The 25,658-nt window shown below is 41.7% G+C and overlaps 1 protein-coding gene across 1 annotated transcript; it reads left to right on the top strand.

Moving 5' to 3' along the window:
- The first annotated feature begins 4,953 nt into the window (after positions 1-4,953).
- On the top strand, positions 4,954-12,562 carry LOC124119070 (uncharacterized protein 1-like). Its single transcript, XM_046481466.2, has 3 exons — positions 4,954-5,068; positions 10,731-10,807; positions 11,670-12,562. The coding sequence occupies exons 2-3, from the start codon at positions 10,753-10,755 to the stop codon at positions 12,362-12,364; spliced, it is 750 nt and encodes a 249-aa protein (XP_046337422.1). The 5' UTR covers positions 4,954-5,068; positions 10,731-10,752; the 3' UTR covers positions 12,365-12,562.
- The last annotated feature ends 13,096 nt before the right edge of the window (positions 12,563-25,658 follow it).

Below are 25,658 nucleotides of genomic sequence, written 5' to 3'. Positions count from 1 at the left end.
TATGGAGAAATGTCAACATTGAAGCCATATGTGTGATATGGAGAAATGGCAACATTGAAGCCATATGTGTGATATGGAGAAATGTCAACGTTAAAGTCATACGTGCGATATGGAGAAATGGCAACATTGAAGCCATATGTGTGATACCGAGAAATGGCAACATTGAAGCCATATGTGTGATATGGAGCAATGACAACATTGAAGCCATATGTGTGATATGGAGAAATGGCAACATTGAAGCCATATGTGTGATACCGAGAAATGGCAACATTGAAGCCATACGTGTGATACGGAGAAATGGCAACATTCAAGCCATATGTGTGATACGGAGAAATGGCAACATTCAAGCCATATGTGTGATACGGAGAAATGGCAACATTCAAGCATTACGTGTTATACGGAGAAAAACCACGGGCAACATATGAATACATGACAACATTCAAGCCATACACAGCACAATGGATAAATGGTAACATTGAAGCAATACACAACATATAGATGCATGGCAACATTCAAGCCATAAGCAGCATACGGATAAATGACAACATTCAAGCCTTACGTGTCATACAAAGAAAAGGCAACACTTCGTAATGGGTCACATGGAGACCATTAAAGCTATATGGAGCATACCGGAGACATGGTAGTATTCAAACTGTTACATTATTCAAGCCATATGGAGCATATGGAGATATGACAACATTGAAGCCATACACAGCATATGGAGGAATGGTAACATTGAAACCATACGTGTCATGTGGAGAAAAGGGAACAGTCAAGAAAAACGGAGCATGTGGAGAAATGTCAAGTTATACCGAGTATATTGATAATGGTAACATGTACATTCAGGCCAGATCATATGATGAAATGGCAACATTCACACCACAATGAGTTACACATGGAGAAATGGAGAACTTTCTGATCATCCTCATCTTACAGGGCAATGACAACATTCATGTTTCACATATTATATTTGGGATTCCACACACTTTGTAAAGTACAGAATCTAATACTTTTAGGGTTGAGCCCTACCCGGAACTCGAACCCTCACTCTCAGAGTGAGGCTCTTCATAGGCACCGAGGCTTCTTCGGTGGCTGAGTGGGTTAGATCGCTGACTTTGTGTCCTGGCGATGGCGGGTCTCACTCTGAGAGTGTGGCTTCGAGGGGATTTTGGATTAGATCAAGCGATATCTACACTGTAGATATCGCTGCAATGAAATTACATCACAATGCTTTGCAGACCATTGTGACGTCACTGGTTACCATGACATCACAATCATATGACATCACTAATGGCTCTGCTACTGAAGCTGTTAGCAGTACTTTTTACACTGAAGACACTGATAATTACTGAAAAAGATTGAAATTGAAAAAGTTGGAAAAATGATGTTGGATGATAAATAAAATCTCACCCTCATGTCTTTAGATATCAAATATATCAACACTCGTTGATAAAAGTGGCAAAAATCCTCGGCAAGCCTCGGAATTTTTCCACTTTTATCAACGAGTGTTGAAATATTTGATATCAAAAGACACGAGGGTGAGATTCTCTATTTATGTTACGGGGTAATTTGAACTCTATATTTCACAAATGGCAATACAATGGATAAAAAAAGTTGCAGCAGAAATAAGTAACTGTCCCCATAAAATATGTTAGTGTACTTACGAATACAGACGTTCTACAAATATGACTTATCACTTATTTAAAACAAGTGTTCGAACAAAGAAGGGCTTGTGAGTTTTTAACAAAAGGTCTCCCAGTAATATATTGTCCTTTATGCAAGTACATGTAGTGACATGATTGTCAGATTTAGAACAAGCTATTGTATTCCGAAGAGTTATGTCATATTATACATTGTAGTTCACTGTCTGCCGTGACAGTGTAAAAAAATCAAATGGATTATAAGGTTAGAAATCTGACAGCAAACGTGGAAGTGTACATGTCATCAACATGAGATCACTGATGCAGATGTACCTGCATCATAGGAAAGCATTTTTGACAGATGTTCGTGTACGATATGATATGTTCTTTCACATTCATGTGAACGCATTTAGCCTTACACTCGACCAAAACATTATTCATTCATTTGGATACTTTAAACTTGGTTGAATACTTATCTAAGAAATATGATTACGCTTATTTATTGGGGTTAGAATTGGTCTCCAGCAAATCCTGCTTGTCGTAAGAGGCGCCTTAAAGATTCGGGTGGTCAGGCTCGCTGTCATCATGTCCCAATTGCATAGATGAAAGCTCATGAAGTCAATCGCTGGATCGTCTGGTCCAGACTCGATTATTGTACAGACCGTCGCCATACAGCTGGGATATTGCTGAGTGCGGCCTTAAACAACAATCAACAAATCCAATACTATATGATGGATTGAGGTAAAACCTCATCCTTGATACAGATGTACACTACGTCGCGTTTTCCAAGAACGCATGTTGGCTCTGGGTTTGCAGCGATTGAAGACGAAATGTAGGGGTGACGTTTTAGACGACAGCAGCCAGTTTAACTGTTGATGAGTGAAAAACAGTCAAAAAGGTATATGATGGCACCGTGTGGCCGATATTTGTGGTGCAGAGACCCGCTATCGCTGCGATCAGTCGTAGATGATCGGGGTCGGTCTCCGTGATTGATCATGTTAGGCAGGTTGTGCAGATAGATGTATTAAATAACGTGGGGCAAGATCAGCATAAGATACATACGTAAGATCCGACGACGTGAGTCAGTGTTAACTGACATTTAAAGGTAGCGCTGGGGATTAAGGGCCCTGCCCGGAGGTGGTTTTATGCCCGGTGGGATTACGCCGAATGCTTGCTGAACATATTAAACAGACAAAGGAGAATTCAATTGGATAGAAGAATTTCAGTGCAATTTTTTATGAAACCTATTGAAGCGGTTTCAAAAATGACACGTTCAAGATTAAACTTTTATACAGCTATGTGCACGTGTGTGTATGTGCGTGCGTGCGTGCGTGCGTGTGTGCGTGCGCTCGCGCTTGTACTACCCCGAGCGGATATAGTGCTAGCTCACTGAGATACCATGCTGCTAAATAAGTGCGATAATCACCCCGCCTCGCCTCACCTCACCTCACCTCACCTCACCTCACCTCACCTCACCTCACCTCACCTCACCTAAACAGACACTAAATCACTACAAGCTTAAGATCCAAAACACCACTGTGATACCCGAATCAAGTACATCACCGTCAAATAACCATAATTTCCTTTTTTCTATCTTTTTCACCTAATATATGTAATCCCACATTTACGGCCATGTGTTCCAATGCGTAGTAAACGTAATTGCTAGGGAAGTTATGGTACGTTGAAGGGTTACACGCTGACAAAGTATGACATTAAAAAGACAGGAAAAATGGGATGTATATAGTTGTCCTCTTTGTTTAGCAATGCTGAACACGTGCTGCGAATAAATCAACGGACCCCTGATTGAATATGAAACGTTTATGCCACGCTTGTTTTTCCTAGCCAACTGTATATCCGTACCAAGAAGTAAAGATCCGGTATTCAAATATCCTGGACGTTTATGTGGATAATGAATTGTATATTGTAGTATATTAGATTTAGTATACGCGTTCATATGGCTGTTTATCAAAGCCGTAAAAAACAGGATTAGGGATTGAACAAGGGAAGAAAGATATGCATCTGGAAAAAAGTTAAGCACCGCCTCTTCTATCTTATTTATTCCGTGCTGTCATGTTCGGAGTGAGTGAGTGATGAGTGAGTTGGGTTTTACGCCGCTTTTAGCAATATTCCAGCACGGGGACACCAGAAAGTGGCTTCTAACCTTGTACCCATGTAGGGAATCGAACTCGGGCTTTCGGCGTGACGAGCGAACGCTTTAACCACTAGGCTACCTCACTGTCCCTCCATGTTTGGAAACGTCTACTTGTGACATTGGTGTTATTTTGAAAATGACCATTGTTACAATTGAAACAGTCCACTTTGTACAAGGACAATGTAGGTTAGGCCAGTCACAGTTACAACCGATTCCGTGGTCTAGTGGAAAGAGCGTCTGCCCGTAGAGCGGAATCTCGGTGGTTCGATCCTCTGGCCTCTTCATACCAAAAGACGTTAAAAGTTGGTGCTTGTTGTTGCCCTGCCTCGCGCTCGGCATTAAGGCAATAAACAATGAATGGTCGGTACCTTGTCCGAGTGGGGTACCCCTGTTAATTGTTTACTGGTATGTCAGTGGTCTAGGATTATAAAATGGATTATAAGTACGGACTAGTGCAAGAAGCCGCTCACAAAATTGGTGGAATAATCTACAACGCGACATTAAACCTCAGAGGCAATAATTCACTGAAGGGGATGGAGCCAAAAATGTGTATTGCCATGGAACAGTCGCAAAATATGTCATGAGATGATCGATTATTTGGTTTCTGTAATTCAATATGGGAATGCCAATTTGTAGTCAAAAAAATGAATTCACAGAAATTAATACAGGATGCCATTTAAAAATTGAAATTTTGTAAGGAAAGATGTTTCAGGTGTATAGAAGTAGTGAGTGAGCTGACGCCGCTTTGAACAGTATTTCATTTATATAACGGTGTGTCAGCTTGATGTTGGAGTAGCCCGACGTAATGTATGTCTTGGAAGTTCACCCCTTTGGCGAAACTAAACAGACAAAAATGCGGGGAAACAGAAAAATGAAAAGTGATGGAGTGACCCAGAGATGGTGAGTTTGAATGAGAGCAGAGAGTGTATTAGAAAAATGTTAATTAAAGAGGGGAGCCAAGAGGGAGATTGAAACAAAGAAAGACGGGGATAGCCATTTAGATTCCGAAGTCTCATTCTAAATGTGTCCTCTCCTGCACCCTCTGACGTCCGCGCGAGTTTAGAGCTTCATAGGCCTGCATTCTGATTGGTTGACAGACACATTGACTGATTGGAGGTGCGTGACGTACACGACCATTCCATCACGTTTCACGGGGAGGTACTGAATATAGACACACACTCATACATACATACATACATATATATATATATATAACAGTCTGTCCTTTAGTTAAGAAAGAACTCTGTTGTCGCTGAGGCTGATACACTGCTCATTGGTAAGTGTATATTCTACATCAACGTTTACTGACATTTTTGTATTTGCTTGACATTGTCCTTTCTATTCCCAAATTCCCATATATATTTTTCAGTTATTTTTTTTTACTTAATTGGAGATTTTTTTTCAAATAGGTATGTGTGTAGTTGTCCTTTCAAAAGATGGTTACATTTGGATTTGTGAGGATAAGGGTTTCTAAATCACATCGCGTTTTCATTTCAACTTTAAATTTGAATATACTTATTAGAGATGCAATTCTCTAAAACAAAATTCATTGACCCTTTTATTTTTTGACAATTTATGTTATTTTGAACAATGGTTTCTTCTAAAGTATTCGACGGCACGTGATTAACTATCTTTGATTTTCTTGACAAAGTAGGAAACGGTGCATGATATCCCCAAGTCTACCATAGAGCTGGCAAAAAATGAGATGCACAAATGATTTTGCCCTTTAGTACTTTATAAAAAAGCTATCAATAATACTTTCATAAAACAAACGTATTTTTCTTACCTACAAAGAACATACCTATCCATGTTGGTTCTGTGATAGTGTACATTTAGATCACTAGTACCTCATTGTAAGATAAGGTTCGACTTCAAAAGAAATCGTGATGCCGTAACGCCATCGCATCGCATCGCATCGCATCGCATCGCATCGCATCGCATTGCATCGCACCCCAGCGACCTGGATCATTGACAATGCTTTAACTGACAGATGCGTCTAGTCCAGACTCTGTTAGCTTGGAGCATTGATGAAGCTGTGCCTTTGTTAACTGTGGCTTGACAAAAGCATCTTTGCTTTCCTTTTTAAAGAAAGCCTTAAGGGTAGACCTCGAAGTTAAGGAGAAGTGAAGTAGCGAATTGGTAAAGCGTTCGCTTACCATGCTGGCACAATGATGTACCCGACGTGATATAACTGGAATATCACTTAAAAAGGCGTAAACCAATTCTCACTCACTCGGTCACGCTTATGGATATATAAGTAAATTCCCTAAAATAAAAAGACAGAGAATTATCAGTCTCGACTATTTGCTGAAACAGATTCCATACGGCGTAAATGGATCACTTAAAATGAGTATTGATACCAGGTGTTCAAGAAAAGGGCAAGCCACATATGCACCTCCTTGTCACACACCGACGTATTCGTCCTGCGTTTCCTCATTTACGCTGGGGGCACGGATAGCCCAATTCGCTGTGCAGAGTTGCGTCTCTTGGGCACGCCAGAAACCTGTGAGCCTGGGCTCGAATCCCTGTTCGCCCCGATTATGTTTCTAGGTTTGTCAGGTTTAGTGGGTTTTACCAAAGTGGTAAACGTCTGAGACCTGCATCACTTGGGCTTTCCTCTCACATGAAGCCGACACTGGAATACTGTTCAAAGCGGCGTTAAACCCAACTCAGTCACTCGTTCACACCTTATTTATGAAAGTTACAGATGGCTTCATTTTGTTTGTATCTTTGTTGTATAGGTATTATTACTCTAACTGGGGGCACGGGTGGCCCAGTCGTCTAAGGCGCCGCGATTCGCTGTGCGGAGTTGCCTCCCTTGGGCACGCCAGAAACCTGTGATTTTGGGTTCGAATCCCGGTTCGCCCCGATTATGTTTCTAGGTTTGTCAGCACCATACCCGTGCTCGTGGGTTTCACCGAAGTGGTAAACGTCTTAGACCTGCATCACTTCGGGCTTTCCTCCCACATTAAGCTGACACGCCGTGATATAACTGGAATAATGTTAAAAGCGGCGTTAAACCCAACTCACTCACTCACTCACTATTACTCTAACTGTGTCTGACGTTTTATAAGCTTAATACTAAGTATTTACGAAAAAAAGTTTGTGATTTATGATATTGTCAAAACAAATTTGAGCAACAATGCACATAAATCTACCCAATGATGATATATATTGGGAGGAAGGGTGATAAGGCAATACTCCACATTAACATAATATCGCAGTAATACAGCGACAAGAATTATGTGTAAATAAAATCCACAAAGCTCTCTCTATATTCATTTGAATCTCGATTGCACATTTCCGACTATATCATGGGCATGCGTTTATGAATCACTATCAGATCGTCATGATACAAGATTTTCGCGAAAAGGTGAGCGTACTCTACCCCATCGAAGGAACATGCCACAAACACATGCAAAGGCAAGAAAGAAACACTTGTAAGAAAGACTATTTTTAATTACACGTAAATTCATCAACTTGTTTGTTGAAGTATGGAGAGTACCTTTTTAGTTGCTACTCAGAGAATTATGGTAAAGTAGCATTTGTTGAACAGTCTGAAGAGAGAGTAATCACCAAATGCCAATCTAAAGTCATCGTGTAAAACCGCCTCCGTGGTCTAGTGGTAGAGCGTCCGCCCAGTTAGTGGAAGGTCTGGGGGTTCGATCAACGGTTGCGTCATACCAAATGACGTTCAAAGATGAAACTTGGTGTCCCCCGTTGTGATATTGCTTGAATACTGCTAAAAGCGGCGTAAACCCATACTCACTCACTTACTCACTCAAAGATGGTACTTGTTTTTACCCTGTCAGGCGCTCGGCATTATGGGACTAAAACAAGGACTGGTCGGCTCGGAGTCAGTATACTGTGTCTGAGAGGGGTATTCATGTTAACTGCGGCATGGTATCTCAGTGGGCTAGCACTATAAATCGGCATCAGTCCGGACCAGTACAAGCAGCCAAACACACACACGTGCATGCACGTCGCTATATAAGTGCAATAATCTTGGACGCAGCGTTAAACCCTATTTCACCTTACCTCACCTCATCGTCTAAACTTCCGGGCAAAAGAGAGTATACACCAATGTTTGTTTGATGGTGGCTAAAATGAAACAAACAAGAAATGGTTATCCGATGGTGATGTTTTTTATACGGGTATCATAGGCGATAAACATGCATCATATCACATCAGAATCTCACAACAGAATGTTTGCAATTTTTGGGTAAAATCCAATTTTCAAGAGAATACTTTTTTTTGTCCGGTAGTTTATTTCTTCGTTTGAAGTAGTGATATGAACATTTGAGGCAACATTAAACGTACCCTGGTCTTCATTTATTTTCGGGACTACGATAGACTAACATCTAGTATTTTACAGATAAAAACAGTTGTTAAATTGTATTTAAGAAAATATAATTATTACGCGCCGTGATATAATTGGAATACTGTCCCAAAGCGGCGTTAAACCCAACTCACTTACTCACTCAAATACTTTAGTTTTAAGCGGAGGGGTCCCTCGTTTTATTCATGAATTATAATTAGGAGCAAAATGTCATCTCGCTATAACACAAGAAAAAGTAGGGACATCTATGCTTTTTTATGCGTTTTATTATTAAAGCTTGGATGACCGAGGTAATTAACTTGACAGAGTTATATAGCGACGTGCATGCACGTGTGGGTGTGTGGCTGCTTGTACTAGTACGGACTTATGCCGGTTTATAGTGCCAGCCCCCTGAGATACCATGTCGCAGTTTAACATGAATGAATTACCCACTCAGACAACAGTATACTGACTTCTAGCCGACCAGTCCTTTTTTTTAGCCCCTTAATGTCGAGCGCCAGACAGGGTAACAACAAATACCATCGTTTTACGTCTTTTGGTATGACGCGGCCGGCGATCGAACGCTCTTTCACTAGACCACGGAGGCGGTCCTAACTTGGCAGAACCTAAAAGGAAACGTAAAATGCAAGGAAACAGTGTTGCAATGGATCGTTATAAAATCCCTGTCCTCGTTCCTTTGTGCAACAAATGTCAAGGCGGGGAGGAAGTTCAAAATATAGAACACCAACAAAGTTTCATTATTTAATGAAAATATCAACAATAGATATTATACCATCCTGGTGCATATCAAAATACACAATTGACTATAAATACCCATCTATTGTACTTATTCATTTAAACATTGTTTTTATTTATTATTGAATCAGTTAACAAAACTAACAAGCTGTATCTTTTTGGCTCCTCACCAAGGAGTAAGTTGGGCAACTTTGGTCTACGTCAATTCGTTGGCAAAGTTACGTTTGTCTTCAGGTATGCTGACCAATGCTTTGTTTGTTTGTTTGTTTGTTTGTTGTTTAACGCCGCACTCAGCAATATTCCAGCTATACGACATCAGTCAGTAAATAATCGAGTCTGGACCAGACAATCCAGTGATTGATATCATGAGCATCGATCCACGCAACTGGGATCGATGACATGCATCAACCAAGTCAGCGAGTCTGTCCACCCGATCCCGTTAGTCGCCTCTTACAACAAGCATTGTCGCCTTTTGCGGCAAGCATGGGTTGTTGAAGATCTATTCTACCCAGGATCTTCACGGGTCGCTGAACAATGCTATTATATTCAACTATATATTGTTTTGAAGACTTCTAATTAAAGGTTTTTTTAAATAGTCTTCTTATGATCTTTGAGTCTTCAAAGATCAAGAAAACACCTGTATTTTAATTTCCCGTCGAACGTATACTGATAAGTGTTTAAAGGTTACCATTTGCTAGGGGCGGTCGGGTAGCTTAGTGGTTAAAGCGTTCGCTCGTCACGCCGAAGACCCGGGTTCGATTCCCGACATGGGTACAATGTGTGAAGCCCATTTAAGGTGTCCCCCGCCGTGATATTGCTGGAATATTGCTAAAAGCGGCGTTAAACCATACTCACTCACTCAATTACCATTTGCTAATTGATTGAATTAATATGTAGGAAACTGTGTCTAAAGCTCTTATCTGTCGATTATAATTTGAGTTTCTGCAACTACTGGTCAAAAGTAAGTATACCCCCATGCTCAATGCTGGCTAAAAATGAAACAAACAAGAATAGTTATCCGATTGTGATGTATTTGATACGAGTAACCATGGATGTTTTTTGGATCTAAAGTTTGCAGTGTTTCGGCGATTGTTGTCAGCTCATTAATATTTTTATAGCATTTGTAATTTTTTGTCAAATTTCTGGTCATTTTTTTTATCTCAAGTTTATACTTTCTGCCCTGCAGTTAATGTGATCGACCTGTATGAAGGTAGTGTGACAAATAACGGTCACGCAACCCTCCGGCTGACATATTGCTGTCAAGATTGTGAGAGGTGTTTGACAAAGATATATTGTGTTTTGCCCGTTCTGTCTTCAGGGTTAGTGGAGGCCGATCTCGCGTGTCATATAAGACAAATGTGACCCAATCTTAGCTACCGCTATTAAGTGGCATTCTGACACGTGAGACCTAGGAGTGAGTGAGTGAGTGAGTGGTGAGCGAGTGAGTGAGTGAGTGAGTAGGTGGGTGGGTGGGTGGGTGAGTGAGTGGGTGAGCGAGTGAGTGAGTGAGTGAGTGAGTGAGTGAGTGAGTGAGTGAGTGAGTGAGTGAGAAATATTGATACCCACAATGATTAGCGAAATACGTCCGCACGCAAAACCTTCTTTCGTTTTGTCATTTGGTCAGGACCTATTCTAAGCGGGTGGGGGGGGGGGGGGGGGGGGGGGGGGAATTAAAGACAGCCTGCACAGGAAGAATCGTGATTTCGAATCAACGGCGGATGGGTTCTTGTACGTACTACTTTCAGAGGCTGGTTGCAATATATGTCATGCATGCTGACGCCGCTTGTTTTTTTAGTAGATTGTTCGTGTTTGAACATTTTTTGTATTGTTGATACGTTTCCTAAAGTTATGTTTCTTCACACAGATCTCAAGACAGCAGCAACAAGATGGTTCTTCACGTAATTACAGTCCTGTTGTCCGTGGGACTATGCTTCGGCATGCGTAAGTAACATTCGTTTTTTACCAATAGCATATTTGTGTTCTTAAAAGAACAAGGGGTGGTGCGGTAGCTTGGTGGTTAAAGCGTTTGCTCATCTCACCGAAAGTCCAGGTTCATTCCCACATGGATACAATGTGTAAAGCCCAGTTTCATGGAAATGGTTTTGTTGGCTATTTTTGCATTTCGTCAACTTAACCACTCTTAACAACCTAACATCACGATTGAAAAAGTAGAGAGTATGTTTTGCGACCATATCAGAAATATTATATTTCGTTATGAAAATAGCGATACAAATGCGGAACCCGAATCCAATGAGGCATACCAAAATGTAACAATAACGTATGATCCGGTCGAATTTTAAGGTTGGTGTAAGTGAGTGAGTTAGATTAAACGTCGCTTTGAACAGTATTCCAGTTATATGACGGCGTGTAAGCAGAATGTGGAAGGTAAACACGATGTGATGCAGGTCTCATATGTCTGCTACTCTGGTGAAACCCACTAGCATATGGTGCTGACAAACCTTGAAACATAATCGGGGCGTACCGGGATTCGAAACCACAATCATAGGTTTCTGGCGTGCCCAAGGGACGCAACTCTGCACAGCAAATCGCGGCGTCTCAGACGACTGGGCCACGTGTCTTCTCAGAAACAAAATAAAATTAAATTGCAAATATATGTATGTATATGTGTGTGCGTGTGTGTGTGTGTGCGTGCGTGCGTGCGTGTGTGTGCGTGCGTGTGTGTGCGTGCGTGCGTGCGTGCGTGCGTGCGTGCGTGCGTTGGCGCGCGTGTGTGTGTGTGTGTGTGGTTGCAAAACGTATGAAGGAGAATTGCAAAACGAAAACATGTATCCGTTTTTTTCAGCTCCCGCCAGTAATACCAAACCTGCAGCCTACAGTGCCTCGCAGCAACAACAACAAGCAGCACAGGCCAGTCTCTTCAACCAACAACCAGCACAACAAACACGTGGTGGACTCTTCCCGCAACAACCACCAAATCCTTCCTACCAGCCACAACAACCAAACCTCGGTTCCTTTGGCGCGTCACTCTTCGGCCAGAGCCCTTATAGTGCCGCTCGGAGCCAACAAGGCGGTCTTCTGGGACAAGCCGCAGCCGGAGCCAACAGGCAGCAGGCAACCAACGCTGGCGCCGGCAACCTCATGAGTTCGATCTTGCAAAATACAATGACAGGCCGTATGATGGGATTGGATAGCCAGGAAATTGCTTACTTGAATTCTGTTCGTACCCAAGGTGTAAGACGCGCCAACATCGACCGTCTGATGAAGATTGACCAGATACCATCCTACAACTACTATCTATCTCTCAAAAACAACCCCGCTCAGTTCGCCAAAGCCCAGGGTTACCTTATGCGCTTGAACACGATGGAGAGGGTAGCAACAGATGCCCAGCTGGAAACAATGGGCTTGAGGATGATGATGCAGCCAAATCAGGACCCCGTTATTGCAGGGATGCTGCAGATGGATGCTGCAAGGGGAGTCTACGGAGACGCCCTGCAGCGATTGATTCAACGTAGAACCCAGATGTCTGTATTGGGATAATTTCATTAATCTTTAAATTTTGAATGCATAGATCTGATTGTGCGGAGCATCATTGTTTGCGTGTTTCGATTTCTTATTTGTCGCTATTTATTAATCTGCACCGGCTGTTCTCACACCAGCGCAGGATCCGCTTTTCAAAAGTGTTTGGGAATATGATGACGTTGACGTTGGGTATGTAATAAAAGCTCAATGAGTTTTTGTCTTGGTAATTACTATCTTACAACATTTGTCGGACATTGCACGAACGATCATTTCAATTGGTGTAGGTGTTTAGAAACTAACTAATCAGCTCAGAATCACGATTCATTAATTGTTTGTTGTTCAACGCCGCACTCAGCAATACTCCAGCTACATGACGGCGGTCTGTAAATAATAGAGTGTAGACCAATCAATCCAGTATTGACTTCATGAGCATCGATCCTCGCAACTGATATACGATGACATGCCTCAACCAAGTCAGCGAGCCTGGTCACCCGATCCCGTCTTACGACAAGCATGGGTTACTGAAGACCAATTCTAAACCGGATCTTGATGGGAAAGTATATTTATACCCATCAGGATATATATTGGCTGAGATACGGATTGGCTGTCCATATCGACAGGGAGGGCTGTACAAACAGATTTCATTCTCAAGAGTCAGACAATACGCACGTTTGTGTTTCAAGTAAGCATAGATGTGTTTGTTTGTTTGGTTAGTTGGTTGGTTGTTTAACGCCGCACTGTCAGCACTGATACGCACATGAATTGCCCTTCGGGTCTCCAAACGGCCCATGCTGGTCGTAAGGCGACTTCTTGGAAAGGGCAGACAAACCCGGTGACTGTTGATTGCGTGACACCGTACCCCACAGGCGTGGATCGTTGGTCATAATATCAATCACTGGTTTGTCTGTCCCGGATGTGGTTATTTACAGGCACCGTGATATAGCTGGGATATTACTGAATGCAACGTTCAGCTACCAAAAAAGAACAGTGAGTTAATGATGATGATGATGATGATGATGATGATAGGAAATGTGTTGTAAAATATGCTCTAAACAGTTATCATCAACAGTAAATTACTGCATATTCTATAGGACTATCTCCAAACAAAAGCAATCATGTGGTTACACATTTTGTATAGAATCTCCGTATGAATTATTACACTTGGTAGACCTCGATAGCTGATTGTAGGAATACCCTATGCAAGAGTGAGTGAGTGAGTTGGGTTTTACGCCGCTTTTAACAGTATTCCAGTTATATCACGGCGTGTCAGCTTCATGTGGGAGGAAAGCCCGAAGTGATGCAGGTCTCAGACGTTTACCACTTCGATGAAACCCACGAGCACGGGTATGGTGCTGACAAACCTAGAAACATAATCGGGGCGAACCGGGATTCGAACCTACAATCATAGGTTTCTGGCGTGCCCAGGGGGCGCATATCTCCACAGTGAATCGCGGCGCCTTAGACGACTGGGCCACCTGTGCCCCCTCCCTATTTAAGAAATCAGTTCACTCTACTCTATGTGTAGTGTCATAAAGGTGACGTGGGGTTTAACGTCGCACCCAAGATTATTGCACTTATATAGCGACATGTTTGCACGTGTGTGTGCGTGTGTGTGTGCGTGTGCGTGTGTGCGTGTGTGCGTGTGTGTGTGTGTGTGTGTGTGTGTGTGTGTGTGTGTGTGTGTGTGTGTGTGTGTGTGTGTGTGTGTGTGTGTGTTGCTGCTTGTACTAGTCCGGACTAATGCCCTTTTTATAGTAATAGGCCACTGAGATACCATGCCGCAGTTTGACATGAATATCCGACTCAGACCAGACCTTCTGTTAGCGACCGCCTCTGTGATCTAGTTGTAGAGCGTCCGACCGGAGAGCGTAAGGTCCGGGGTTCGATCCCCAGGCGCTCGGCATTAAGATTTTAAAAACAAGGACTGGTCGGCTCGGAGTCAATATACTGTGCATGAGTGGGGTATTCAAGTTAATCTGCGGCATGGTATTTGTGACACACACACTCACTAGAATGCACGTCTCTATATAAGTGCAATGATCCTGGACGCGACGTTAAACCCCATTTCACCTCACCTCACCTCACCTCACCTCACCTCACCTCACCTCACCTTAAACATTAATGCCGGGCGTCAGGCAGGGTAACAACAAGTACAGTCTTTTAACTCCTTTTGGTATGACGCGGCCGGGGATCGAAGTCCGAACCTTCCGCTATCTGGGCGATCGCTCTACTATTACACCGAGGATGTAATAAAGTGTAGTTTTGTTCTGAACTATTACAGTTAAAGCACGAGGACGCGTATTAACAAACATCCATTTTATATTAGTTAGAAATTTCAGTATAGCGTTCACACCAGATTGTGTTCCCTATTCCGTTTTGACATCCGACTGATCGCTTTCCTCGCTGCTGTCAAGACTAGTTTGACTAACCACTGGCTCCTATCGATATGGACGAGTACGTGTGTGGTCACTGAGCGAATATTCAACGTTTTGTCAGGCAGTGCCATGGCTAACGCTAGTATTCTACCAAACACTACGGAAACAGTAGTCAATGAACAAGTCATCAACTCTAAAATTGACGTCACGTCACGTGATGACAACGCTTTTCATTAACTCTCGGTAGTTTCCGGAATACGAGTAGGTTTTAACGTTTTGTCACAGATATGCATTTTAATTATTTTCCTTCAACATAGTTGTTTTAATGTGCATATAAATGAGTTAATCCCATATTTAAAGGTTACTGTAAATCTCCTTTAAAATGGATGCCACACTCAGCCATGGTATACTCCGAGCTGACCAGTCCTTACTTAATCTCAGAAACGTCTTTTGGTATGACGCGGCCAGGAATCGAACCACAGCCCTTCCGCTCACCTAACAGACACTCTTTATTCTCCTGACTAGGGGGGCAGTCAAATCGAGATATAGTCATATCGAGCTACTTACCACAGCATTACGTTGTTTCAGTTGTTAACGTTGTAATTTTAAAACCAAACCAAACATAACGTGACTACCCGTAGTTGAACGCCCACTCATTGATGATATATTGTAACTGTTGCATGCCATTGAAGCCCAATTTTTGTTTGTTTGTTGTTTAACGCCGTACTCAGCCATATTCCATCTATATGACGGCGGTCTGTAAATAATCGAGTCTGGGAAAGACAATCCACTGATTGACAACATGAGCATCGATCCACGCAATTGGGATACGATGAGATGCATCAACCAAGTCAGCGAGCCTGACCACCCAATCCCGTTAGTCGGCTTTTACGACAAGCATAGTCGCCTGTTACAGCAAGAATGGGTTGCTGAAGACGTATTCTAGCCTGGATCTTCACGGGTCTGTATCCCAATTACGTAGGCGCATGATGCCGATCACTGGATTGCCTGGTCCAGGCACCATTATTTGCAGACCGCCGTCATATAGCCGGATTATGCCAGGCTGCACGTTAAGCAACAAGCTAAAGGAACAGAAAAAACAGCCATCAATACAATATAAAAAACTATGAATGAAACTGAATGAGTCTTGTTGTACGCTGCTTTCAGTAGGGACACCAGAAATGGGCTTCACACATTGTACCTAGACCGAATCGAACCATTGTTTCCGGCGTAACAAGATAACGCTCTCCCCTCCCCTAACGCACACCCCTCTCCATGAATAAACATGGAGAAACATAGACAGTACAGTATTCAGTGAAAGATGTGAGGGTTTAATATTTTACACTCAGTGCTCATTGCTTGTCAGATTTAGCGAAATAATAGGTCGTGGTATATGTTTACTGAATTGTTTTAACGTCGCTAATTTAGATCTCATCTTTCGCTTACAGGGGCATCTGTTGGTTCATATCTATCTATGAATCGTGACAACAACTCATAAACGGGTCCTTGAACGTTGAAAATCATGCTTATGTCACGTTATTCTTGTAACGTCACACATCACGTTCAATCAATCATTTTGTCAGCCTGGCAAGTAACACGTCTTTTATATATGATACCAAAATAAACGTCAATTAATGACTTTCAAAATATAATAACGTGATTATGGTTTGTTTCTTGTTTACGTCGCACTCAGCAATATTCCAGCCGTATGATGGCGATCTGTGAATAATCGTTTCTGGATCAGACAATCCAGTGACTGACATCATGAATACGATTTCGTGTATTTGTACACATTTCTTTTTACTTATGTGGATTCGTGTTCGTACATGTAGTGAGATTCAACAGCCTCCGTGGTCTAGTGGTAGAGCGTCCGGCCGGAGAGCGGAAGGTCCTGGGTTCTATCCCCGGCCGCGTCATACCAAAAGACGTTAAAAGAAGTTATTTTTCGTTACCCTGTCAGTATACTGTGTCTGAGTGGGGTAAAAAACACATATTTCATTTTTGAAAATATAATTGACTTTCAAAAGGGTTATCGAAATATACATGTAATAAAAGATGTCCTTCAACTTCAAACCACATTTTTTTAATTGTTTTCTCTGTAAATGATTAGAACGGTTGCAAAGTCGACATTCAATAAGCAGATACACTGGCGTTATCAACCTTAAAAAGTGTATTGCGAGGAAACCTGAACTGACAATGAAATATTGATAGAAAAGGTGAAATACAAATTCTGAAAAGATAGAAAAAGCGCTAAGATCAGGTAAATTACATTACTACACCGTTGTCCTGCACAAACGTCATACATTGACGCGTTCTAGTAGTAGCCCAGTGGTTAAGGCGCTGGTTCTTCACACCGAAGACCCAGGTTCGTTTCCCCAAACATGGGCACAATGTTTGGAGCCAACCTGGTCGTGGTGTTCCCTGACATGATAAGGGTGGAATATTGCTACAAACGTTGTGGACCTCTTTTCACTCACTTATAGTGGTATAGGTTAAGGAAACAGGCCGCTCTACGTACCAAGTTGAAGAATTACACTTCCGGCACATGGACAGGTTATTTAATATCAGCAGGAGGATCGGGCCCCTGGTTACACGTCTTAAGATTACTTGACCGAACCATGTATTCGTTTGTGTACTGACCATAGATTCGATAAAACTGGTTTATTTATCATATATCCTTTACAACATTGTACGAATATATTCAACTTAATATGGGGGCGGTCGGGTAGCCTAATGGTTAAAGCGTTCGTTCGTCACACCGAAGATCCGGGTTCTATTCGGGTACAAAGTGTGAAGCCCATTTCTGGCGTCCCCCGCCGTGATATTGCTGGAATATTGCTAAAAGCGGCGTTAAACTATACTCACTCACTCAACTTAATATGTTGTACTAACTTCATTATAATGATCCTCTGACAAATATTTATGAACCAGTTTTGTATTATGAACGTATTATAAATTATAAAAGGAAATAATTCATATTGGTGTAGGACAATATCCTCTTCTAATTCTTTGCCACATATTTATGAACCAGTTTTGTATTATGAAAACATTATTTATCATAAAGGTTAATAATTCATATGGGCATAGGCAAATATCCTCTTCTAATTCTTTGCCAAATATTTATGCATCAGTTTTGTATTATGAACGTATTGTGGTTTAAGGACAGTAAGTTACATAATTGTAGGCCGGTTTATCTGCAGTCTTCTGTGTGAGCCTTTGTTAACAACAAATAGGGTTTAGATAGGAAGGTACTCAAGGCACCAGTGCAATTAGCCGTGAGTTTAAACAACAGTAGTTCCCCCAGGTTCCACGCTGACGTCACACAGCTCAAATAGACCGTGGCTGTCTGAACAAACACAAAGAAGAATTCTCATACTGCAGCTGAACAATTTCTGAAGACATACTTTCGTGTTTGTGTGTGTGCGAGCATTTATCTGTGTGTGTGTGTGTGTGTGTGTGTGTGTGTGTGTGTGTGTGTGTGTGTGTGTGTGTGTGTGTGTGTGTGTGTGTGTGTGTGTGTGTGTGTGTGTGTGTGTGTGTGTGTGTGTTTGTGTGTGTGTTTGTATTTTTTTTTTGTGTATGTGTGTGTTTGTGAATGTGTATGAGTGAATTGTGTGTGTGGGTGTGTGGGTGTTTTTGTGTGTATGTGTGTGTATGTATGTATTGGTGGGTGTATATGAGATTTGTGTGCGATGGAATTTGCGTGCATGTGCTTTTTTGTGTATGCATTTGTGTGTATTTGTGTGTAAGTGTGTGTATGTGTGTGCGCGTTAATTTGTGTGTATGCATTTGTGTGTATTTGCGTATGAGTGATTGCATTTGTGTGTGGTGTGTGTATTTGTGCCCGTTTGAATTTGTGTGTTTGTGTTTTCCTTTGAGTGTATTTGTGTATGATTGTGTGTGTTTGTGTGTGAATTTGTGTATGTGTGAGTGTGAATTTGTGTTTGTATGTATATATGTGTGTTTGTGTATTGTATGTGTGTATTCGTGTACGTGTGAATTTATGTGTGTGTTTGTGTGGAATTGTGTCTGTGTGTCTTTGTATTGGTGTGTACGTGTTAATGTGTGTGAATTTGTGTCTTTGTATTTGTATGTGTATGTGTGTATACTTGCGTGTCTGTCTTAGTATGAATTTATGAAAATATGTGTGTGTATTGTATATGTGCATTTGTTCGTGGTTGTGTGTGTATTTGTGTATTTGTGTATTTGTGTATTTGTGTGTAATTGTCTTTGTACTTTTGTGTACGTGTGAAATTGTGTGTCTGTATTTGTATGAGTTTGTACTTGTGTGTGTATGTGTGAGTGTGAATGTGTGTATATTTGCGTGTGTCTGTACGTGTGAATTTATGGATATACGTGTGTGTGTTTGTATGTGTGTATGTGTGTGCATTTTTGTGTGGTTGTGTGTGTTATTGTGTCCGTTTGAATTTAAATGTGTGTGTTTTCCTTTGAGTGTATATGATTGTGTGTATTTGTGTTTGTGTGTATATTTGTTTGAGTGCGCATTTGCGTGTTTGTATTTCTGTGTATATGTATTTGTGTATGTGTTTGTATGTTTTTGTGTATGTGTTTGTTTATGTGTGTATTTGTATTACTGTGTATGTGTGTTTTTGTGTGTGTGAAGTTGTGTGTCTATGCGTGAGTGTGAAATTGTGTATGAATGTGTGAGTGTGAATTTGTGTGTTTGTATATGTGTGTATTTCTGTATATGTGTACTGTGTGTTGTATGTGTGTATTTGTGTAAGTGTGAATTTATGTATGTGTATTTGTATATGATTATGTCTATGTGTGTGTATTTGTTTATGTGTGAGCGTGCGTGCGTTTTGGGTTGTTCTAGAACATCGATGTACGTGTCTTTCTTTTTTTCTAAAAAAAACATTTTTAAAACAACAATTTCCAGGTATTTTTCCCTAAACATATGTTGGTAATTTCAGTGCAGCAAGCTGATATTATGTTCTGTGCAACTGGGTTTTTTTCAGGTAAGCTCTATTAATAAAGAGTATATGATGATTTTTCTTTGGTCCTGACACCAGTCGATCCGGAAAAGACATCCGACTTAGTACACAACTTTGGCTCAGTGACTTTTAGTACTAAATAACGAGTTTACAAGACATTTTGCAAGGTATTTCGCATCGAGGTATCGTTGCTTATGTATGTTTAATTGCTTATTTACAGCATGTGCATCATATATCTCGCCAGACAAATTTCGTTTTTTCACATCGAAAACTTCATCATTCTAAAATTATTTACAGCAGTTAAAACATTTACCCTTTGACTCTGTAAAAAGAATATCTGTACCTCGTTATTCAATAAATTGTGGCAGAACATTCAAACCAATGCGCATATTTCCTGTATGGTAAATATGCTATCGCTTTCAGTTAAAGCAGGCTTTCTTGCGTCTTATTTTTGTCTCTATTAAATCCCAAACTTGGACCGAAAGTTGTAAAATTGTATCAGAATTGCATTCCTCTAACCAAACGTTATGTCGACCGCCTTCCGTGGTCTAGTGGTAGAACGTCCGCCCGGAGAGCGGAAGGTTTGTGTTCGATCTCCGGCCGCGTCATACCAAAAGACGTTAAAACTTGGTACTTGTTGTTACCCTACCTGGTGCTCGGCTTTAAGAGGCTTAAACAATGACTGATCGGCTCGGAGTATACTGTGTCTGAGTGGGGTATTCATGTTAAACTGCTGCATTGTATCTCAGTGGTCTAGGACTATAAAATCGGCATTAGTCCGGACCAAACACACGCACGCACGCAGGCACGCACACACGCACGCGCGCGCAAGTCGCTATATAAGTGCAATAATCTTGGACGCGACATGCATTACCAGCCATCGACAGAACGAATCAAAGAACTGGATATTATATCGTTGAATTTTGAAGCAGGTGTTAAAGGTACTTGGATATTCCAAGTATGAACTGAATCCGAATCGGCACGACAACGCCGAGTCAACGGAAGCGGACGTAAACGAAGATACGTATCCATAGGGAGGGAGCTCATATCATTTGTTCGTTCATTTGCTCGATTTTTTCGTTCGTTTGTTTGTTTGTTTGTTTTGTTTTTCATATATCAGCTTTATGCCGACAGTCAGAAAATTAACGAGTCTTGTCCAGACTATCCAGTTATTGGAGACCTACCGACGGGCCTGATTATATCGACTTTAAATCTTAATGTAAAGATGACGGTTATCTGCCGTTACCGGATAATTGAGTTCGATGACATTGTTTTTCAACAATCCTATTTGATAAGTTACGGTACTTGTCTCAACGATCATCAGAGGACCGAGTGAGGAGTAAAAACTGACAGATATTATAAGATTACCGTAAATCGTGAGAATTGTGAGCGGCGGAGTCTCATGGTTGGTTGCTTGGTTTGTTTAACGCCGCATTCAGTCGTCTAAGGCGCTGTGATTCGCTGTGCAGAGTTGTGTCCCTTGGACACGTCTGAAACCTATGATTGTGGGTTCGAATCCCAGTTCGCCCCGATTATCCGCGCTATTGGGTTTCACCGAAGTGGTAAATGTCTGAGACCTGCATCACTTTGGACTTTCCTCCCACATTAAGCTGACACGCCGTGATATAACTGGAATACTGTTAAAAGCGGCGTTAAACCCAACTCACTCACTCACTATTGAAAAATGCCAGCCGATTAACAAGTACGTTTAAGCACACAACACAGGCAGAGGAGGGGAGAGGATTTTCACGTGCAGGGTATGTTTATAGTTTGTTTGATGACGAAAGTCACAGGTCACCGTCAGGGTTCAAGGCTGCAGAGAGAAAGTTCGGTAATTTGGTAAATTAACCCATGTGTTGCATTTACCTAACCTGAGGCAGCTACAAAAAAAATGTTTGGTCCGAGACATTAAAACCGCCACCAGCGGTGTTCAAAAACGAATATATTTCTCAAACGTTTTTTTCTTTACTTATGACCAGCAAAATCTCTGCACTTGTACGGAGCGAACGTAATTCAAACTTAACATATTGTGTTTAGTTTCAACAACACCAGTAAAGACGCAATCGTGTCATTGAATGTTCTGGTCCATCGATCACTTGATTGTCTGGCTTGTTTACTGGCCTCCTTTGCATGATAGGGGTACTTTTGAATTCCGTCTGCTGTGTACAATTGTAGATATTGTGCTGCTTGTAAGTAAAGAAAAAACCGTTTAGGTAATATTTCGTTTGCATGAGAGTAAAACCATCCAATTTGAGGAGTGTGGGATGTTAATTTGGATTGTTTGTTTGCTATTGTTTTACGAAGCACTCAGCAATACTCAAGCTATATGACGGCGGTCTGTAAATAATCGAGTCCCGACCAGATAATCCAGTGATTAATATCATGAGCATCGATCAACGAAATTGAGATGCGATGATCTGCATTAACCAAGTCAGCGAGCCTGACCACCCAATCCCGTTAGACGCCTTTTACAAGCATAGTCGCCTTTTACGGCAAGAATGGGTTGCTGAAGACCTATTCTAACCCGGATGTTCACAGGTTAATTTGGAGCCGACGGGAGATGGGACACACACATAAAAATACAAACGGCTTTTGATAACCAACACCTGAAATTATTTGCACAATAAGGGCTGTATTGGTAACCCGGACATACAATGTGGGTGATAAAATAAAATGCGAATATTTTATCGAGATAGTTCGACATATCAACACTCAGCAGGTTTGCACTCCCAAAAGGTTTGAATAACGCTATTATGTATTATTCATGAGCTGCTGTAATTAACAGAAACGAGAAGGGCGTTTCATTGTCAAATAATGCTCTACGCCTATTCCTATTCATAACATTGTTCGTGAAGAGACATGACTCTATTCCGTTTGTTTGGACACCCACCAAGTGAAACAAGCGGGTATTTGAGACATGAGGACAAGTGTACGTCGTGCTCACAGACTCTGCACACTGCCCTTTCATACCGTCACGAAGATTGCTGTCAGGATACTAATGAAGAGAGCTGGCATTAGAGGCTTGCATTGTTGGTTGATCATCATTGATAAAAGTGGGGACATCTCGTGATGCCTTCACACTTCTCCTGTTGTGCCTGCGTACCCACATATTGCCAAAATAAATACCGGATGATATACTACCATGTGGAATGAACGCGAGTGTGTTCTACAATCTTACTGACTGGAACACGTTGTTTCTGCGACTGGCTCTTGGAATTCATTCGAACATTTCACTACCTGTGAATATTCTTCTTGATAAGTAGTTTGAAGAAAGAAACACCATTAAAAAACTCGTGTCGTTCGGCTTGCCGAAATGGATATTACATAATTAAGTATTACGTTTGATCAATGTATACAAAACAAGTTAATTTTATAATTTGTCCCACATTCTGCTGACCAAGAGGGTTCGGGTAGAACAGAAGCAAATGACGTCATCAATTGAATCATGACGTCATAGTATTTCAGGGATGTCTATCTCACAACTGTTAGTGTTCAAGTAGAGAGTGTGCTGCGGAATATTACTGATAACGTTCGAGATTTTCAATGTTCATAGACAGTGTCTATTTAAAATTATACGGGTTTCATTGACTATTTCAATTCCAGGAAATTTGAACTTTTGAAACCACTGCTTTACCAACACATTTTGTATAGAGACTGGATATGACTCAAGCGCCTATCATAAAACGTTTTGAAAGCTTGAAAGCACAATTTTTCAGAGAGAAAGAAACCTCGTGCACATCGTGCACATTACTGAATGCTTCTTTCATTATGAATATTTGAGATACTACAAGGGTTACCCAAACATTGTGAAACGGGAATATTTCAATCTTTATTTGTTGGATGATATTTTGTACCATCAAACTTGATCCTTAGCAAACTTTGAGTAGTATATTTGAAACAGTCTCCTTCAACGGACCTACCCTGATTTCTGTTGTAAACAGAAATGATTGTCGGTCTTTTATGTCAAGTCGCTATAGGTGAGGTAGTCCTGCACCTTGACCGTGGAATATATTTATTTTATGAAAAAATAATAATCTAGAAAAAGCAAAAAGCAACTCTAGCCAGCCCAAGCTAGCTCTCTGAAATCAGCACAGGGAATTTTTTTTATTTTTAGAGTCAAGAAGGATATTGTGTAATATACGATTTCAGAGACTAAATGTTAGTCTATAGGTGAGGTGAAATGGGGTTTAACGTCGTGTTCAAGATTATGGCACTTATATAGCGAAGTGTATGCACGTGTGTGTTTGTGTGTGTGTGTGTGTGTGTGTGGCTGTGTGTGTGGCTGCTTGTACTAGTCCGATATATAGTGCTGGCACACTGAGATACCATGCCGCAGTTTAACATGAATACCCCACTCAGACACAGTGTACTGACTTCGAGCCGACCAGTCCTTGTTTTAGCCCTTTTATGCCGAGCGCCAGACAGGGTAACAACAAGTACCATATTTTAACTCTTTTGGTTTGACGCGGCCGGGGATCGAACCCCGGACCTTACGCTCTCCGGGCGGACGCTCTACCACTAGACCACGGAGGCGGTTCAAGTCTCTTTTAACGTCTACAAATATATAATTGTGTAAAATATCGCCTTGGTATGCTGGATATATTGTATTGTATTGTACTCAGCAATATCCCTGCTGTGGCAAGGCGGCCTGAAAATAATCGAATCTGACTCCTGGCCGTAAGAGTACGACGACAGGAAATCAACCTGGTCACCGAACTTGACAATCACTTTCCTGATGTCGCTTGTTAAGAACACTAGAGATTGCTGGGGACCAACTCCAACCGCGGGATCCTCACTTGTTGTATGCTCCAGTGAAACCCGTGAAGATCCGGGGTAGAATAGGTCTTCAGCAACCCATGCTTGCCGTAAAAAGCGACTTTACTTGTCGTCAGAGTCGACTAACGGGATCGGGTGGTCAGGCTCGCTGACTTGGTTGATGCATGTCATCGTGTCCCAAATGCGTGGATCGATGCTCATGATGCCAATCACTGGAATTCTGGTCCAGACTCGATTTAATTACCGACCACCGTCATGTAGCTGGAATATCGCAGAGTGCGGTGTAAAACAACAAACAAACAAAATTTGCTCCAGTGATGCATGTCCAGGTCTGATATGTATAAATATACAAAAAAGTCATTCTTCTCTTATTTCCTGCTTTGTCTTCCTCTTCTTCTGTACGACTGTGCGTGTGACTTACTTTCCACATGTACTTTTTTCCCGTTTTTCTTCTGCATGTGTGTCTTATCCTGTGCGTGTGACTTACGTTCCACATGTGCCACATGTTCCCGTGTTTCTTCTTGTTATCTTCTGAATGTGTGCCTTTTCCTGTGCCCCTGTGCGTGTGACTTACGTTCGACATGAGCCATATGTTCCCGTGTTTCTTCTTATCCTCTGCATGTGTCTTCTCCTGTGCCCCTGTGCGTGTGACTTCCGTTCTACATGAGCCATATGTTCCCGTGTTGCTTCTTATCCTCTGCATGTGTCTTCTCCTGTGCCCCTGTGCGTGTGACTTCCGTTCTACATGAGCCATATGTTCCCGTGTTTCTTCTTATCCTCTGCATGTGTCTTCTCCTGTGCCCCTGTGCGTGTGACTTACGTTCCACATGAACCATATGTTCCCGTGTTTCGTCTTGTTATCTTCTGCACCTGTGTCGTCCCCTGTGCCCCTGTGCGTGTGACTTCCGTTCTAAAGGAATCATATGTTCCCGTGTTTCTTCTTGTTATCGTCTGCATGTGCGTCTTCTCCTGTGCCCCTGTGCGTGTGACTTACGTTCGACATGAACCATATAATCCCGTGTTTCTGCTTGTTATCTTCTGCATGTGTGTCTTCTCCTGTGCCCCTATGCGTGTGACTTCCGTTCTACATGTGCCATATGTTCCCGTGTTTCTTCTTGTTATCTTCTGCATGTGTGTCTTCTCCTGTGCCCCTATGCGTGTGACTTCCGTTCTACATGAGCCATATGTTCCCGTGTTTCTTCTTAT

This window comes from Haliotis rufescens, unplaced genomic scaffold (assembly GCF_023055435.1).
Source record: "Haliotis rufescens isolate VD_foot unplaced genomic scaffold, xgHalRufe1.0.p SCAF_10, whole genome shotgun sequence".
NCBI lineage: Eukaryota > Metazoa > Mollusca > Gastropoda > Lepetellida > Haliotidae > Haliotis > Haliotis rufescens.
The sequence above is the reverse complement of the archived record's forward strand: the minus strand, read 5'-3'. Positions and strand labels throughout refer to the sequence as shown.

Bases quoted from the DNA above. Each gene is read 5' to 3' on its own strand.
- LOC124119070 (XM_046481466.2), top strand. From the start codon at position 10,753: ATGGTTCTTCACGTAATTACAGTCCTGTTGTCCGTGGGACTATGCTTC. The intron at 10,808-11,669 runs GTAAGTAACATT...CGTTTTTTTCAG, and splicing joins GGGACTATGCTTCGGCATGC to CTCCCGCCAGTAATACCAAA.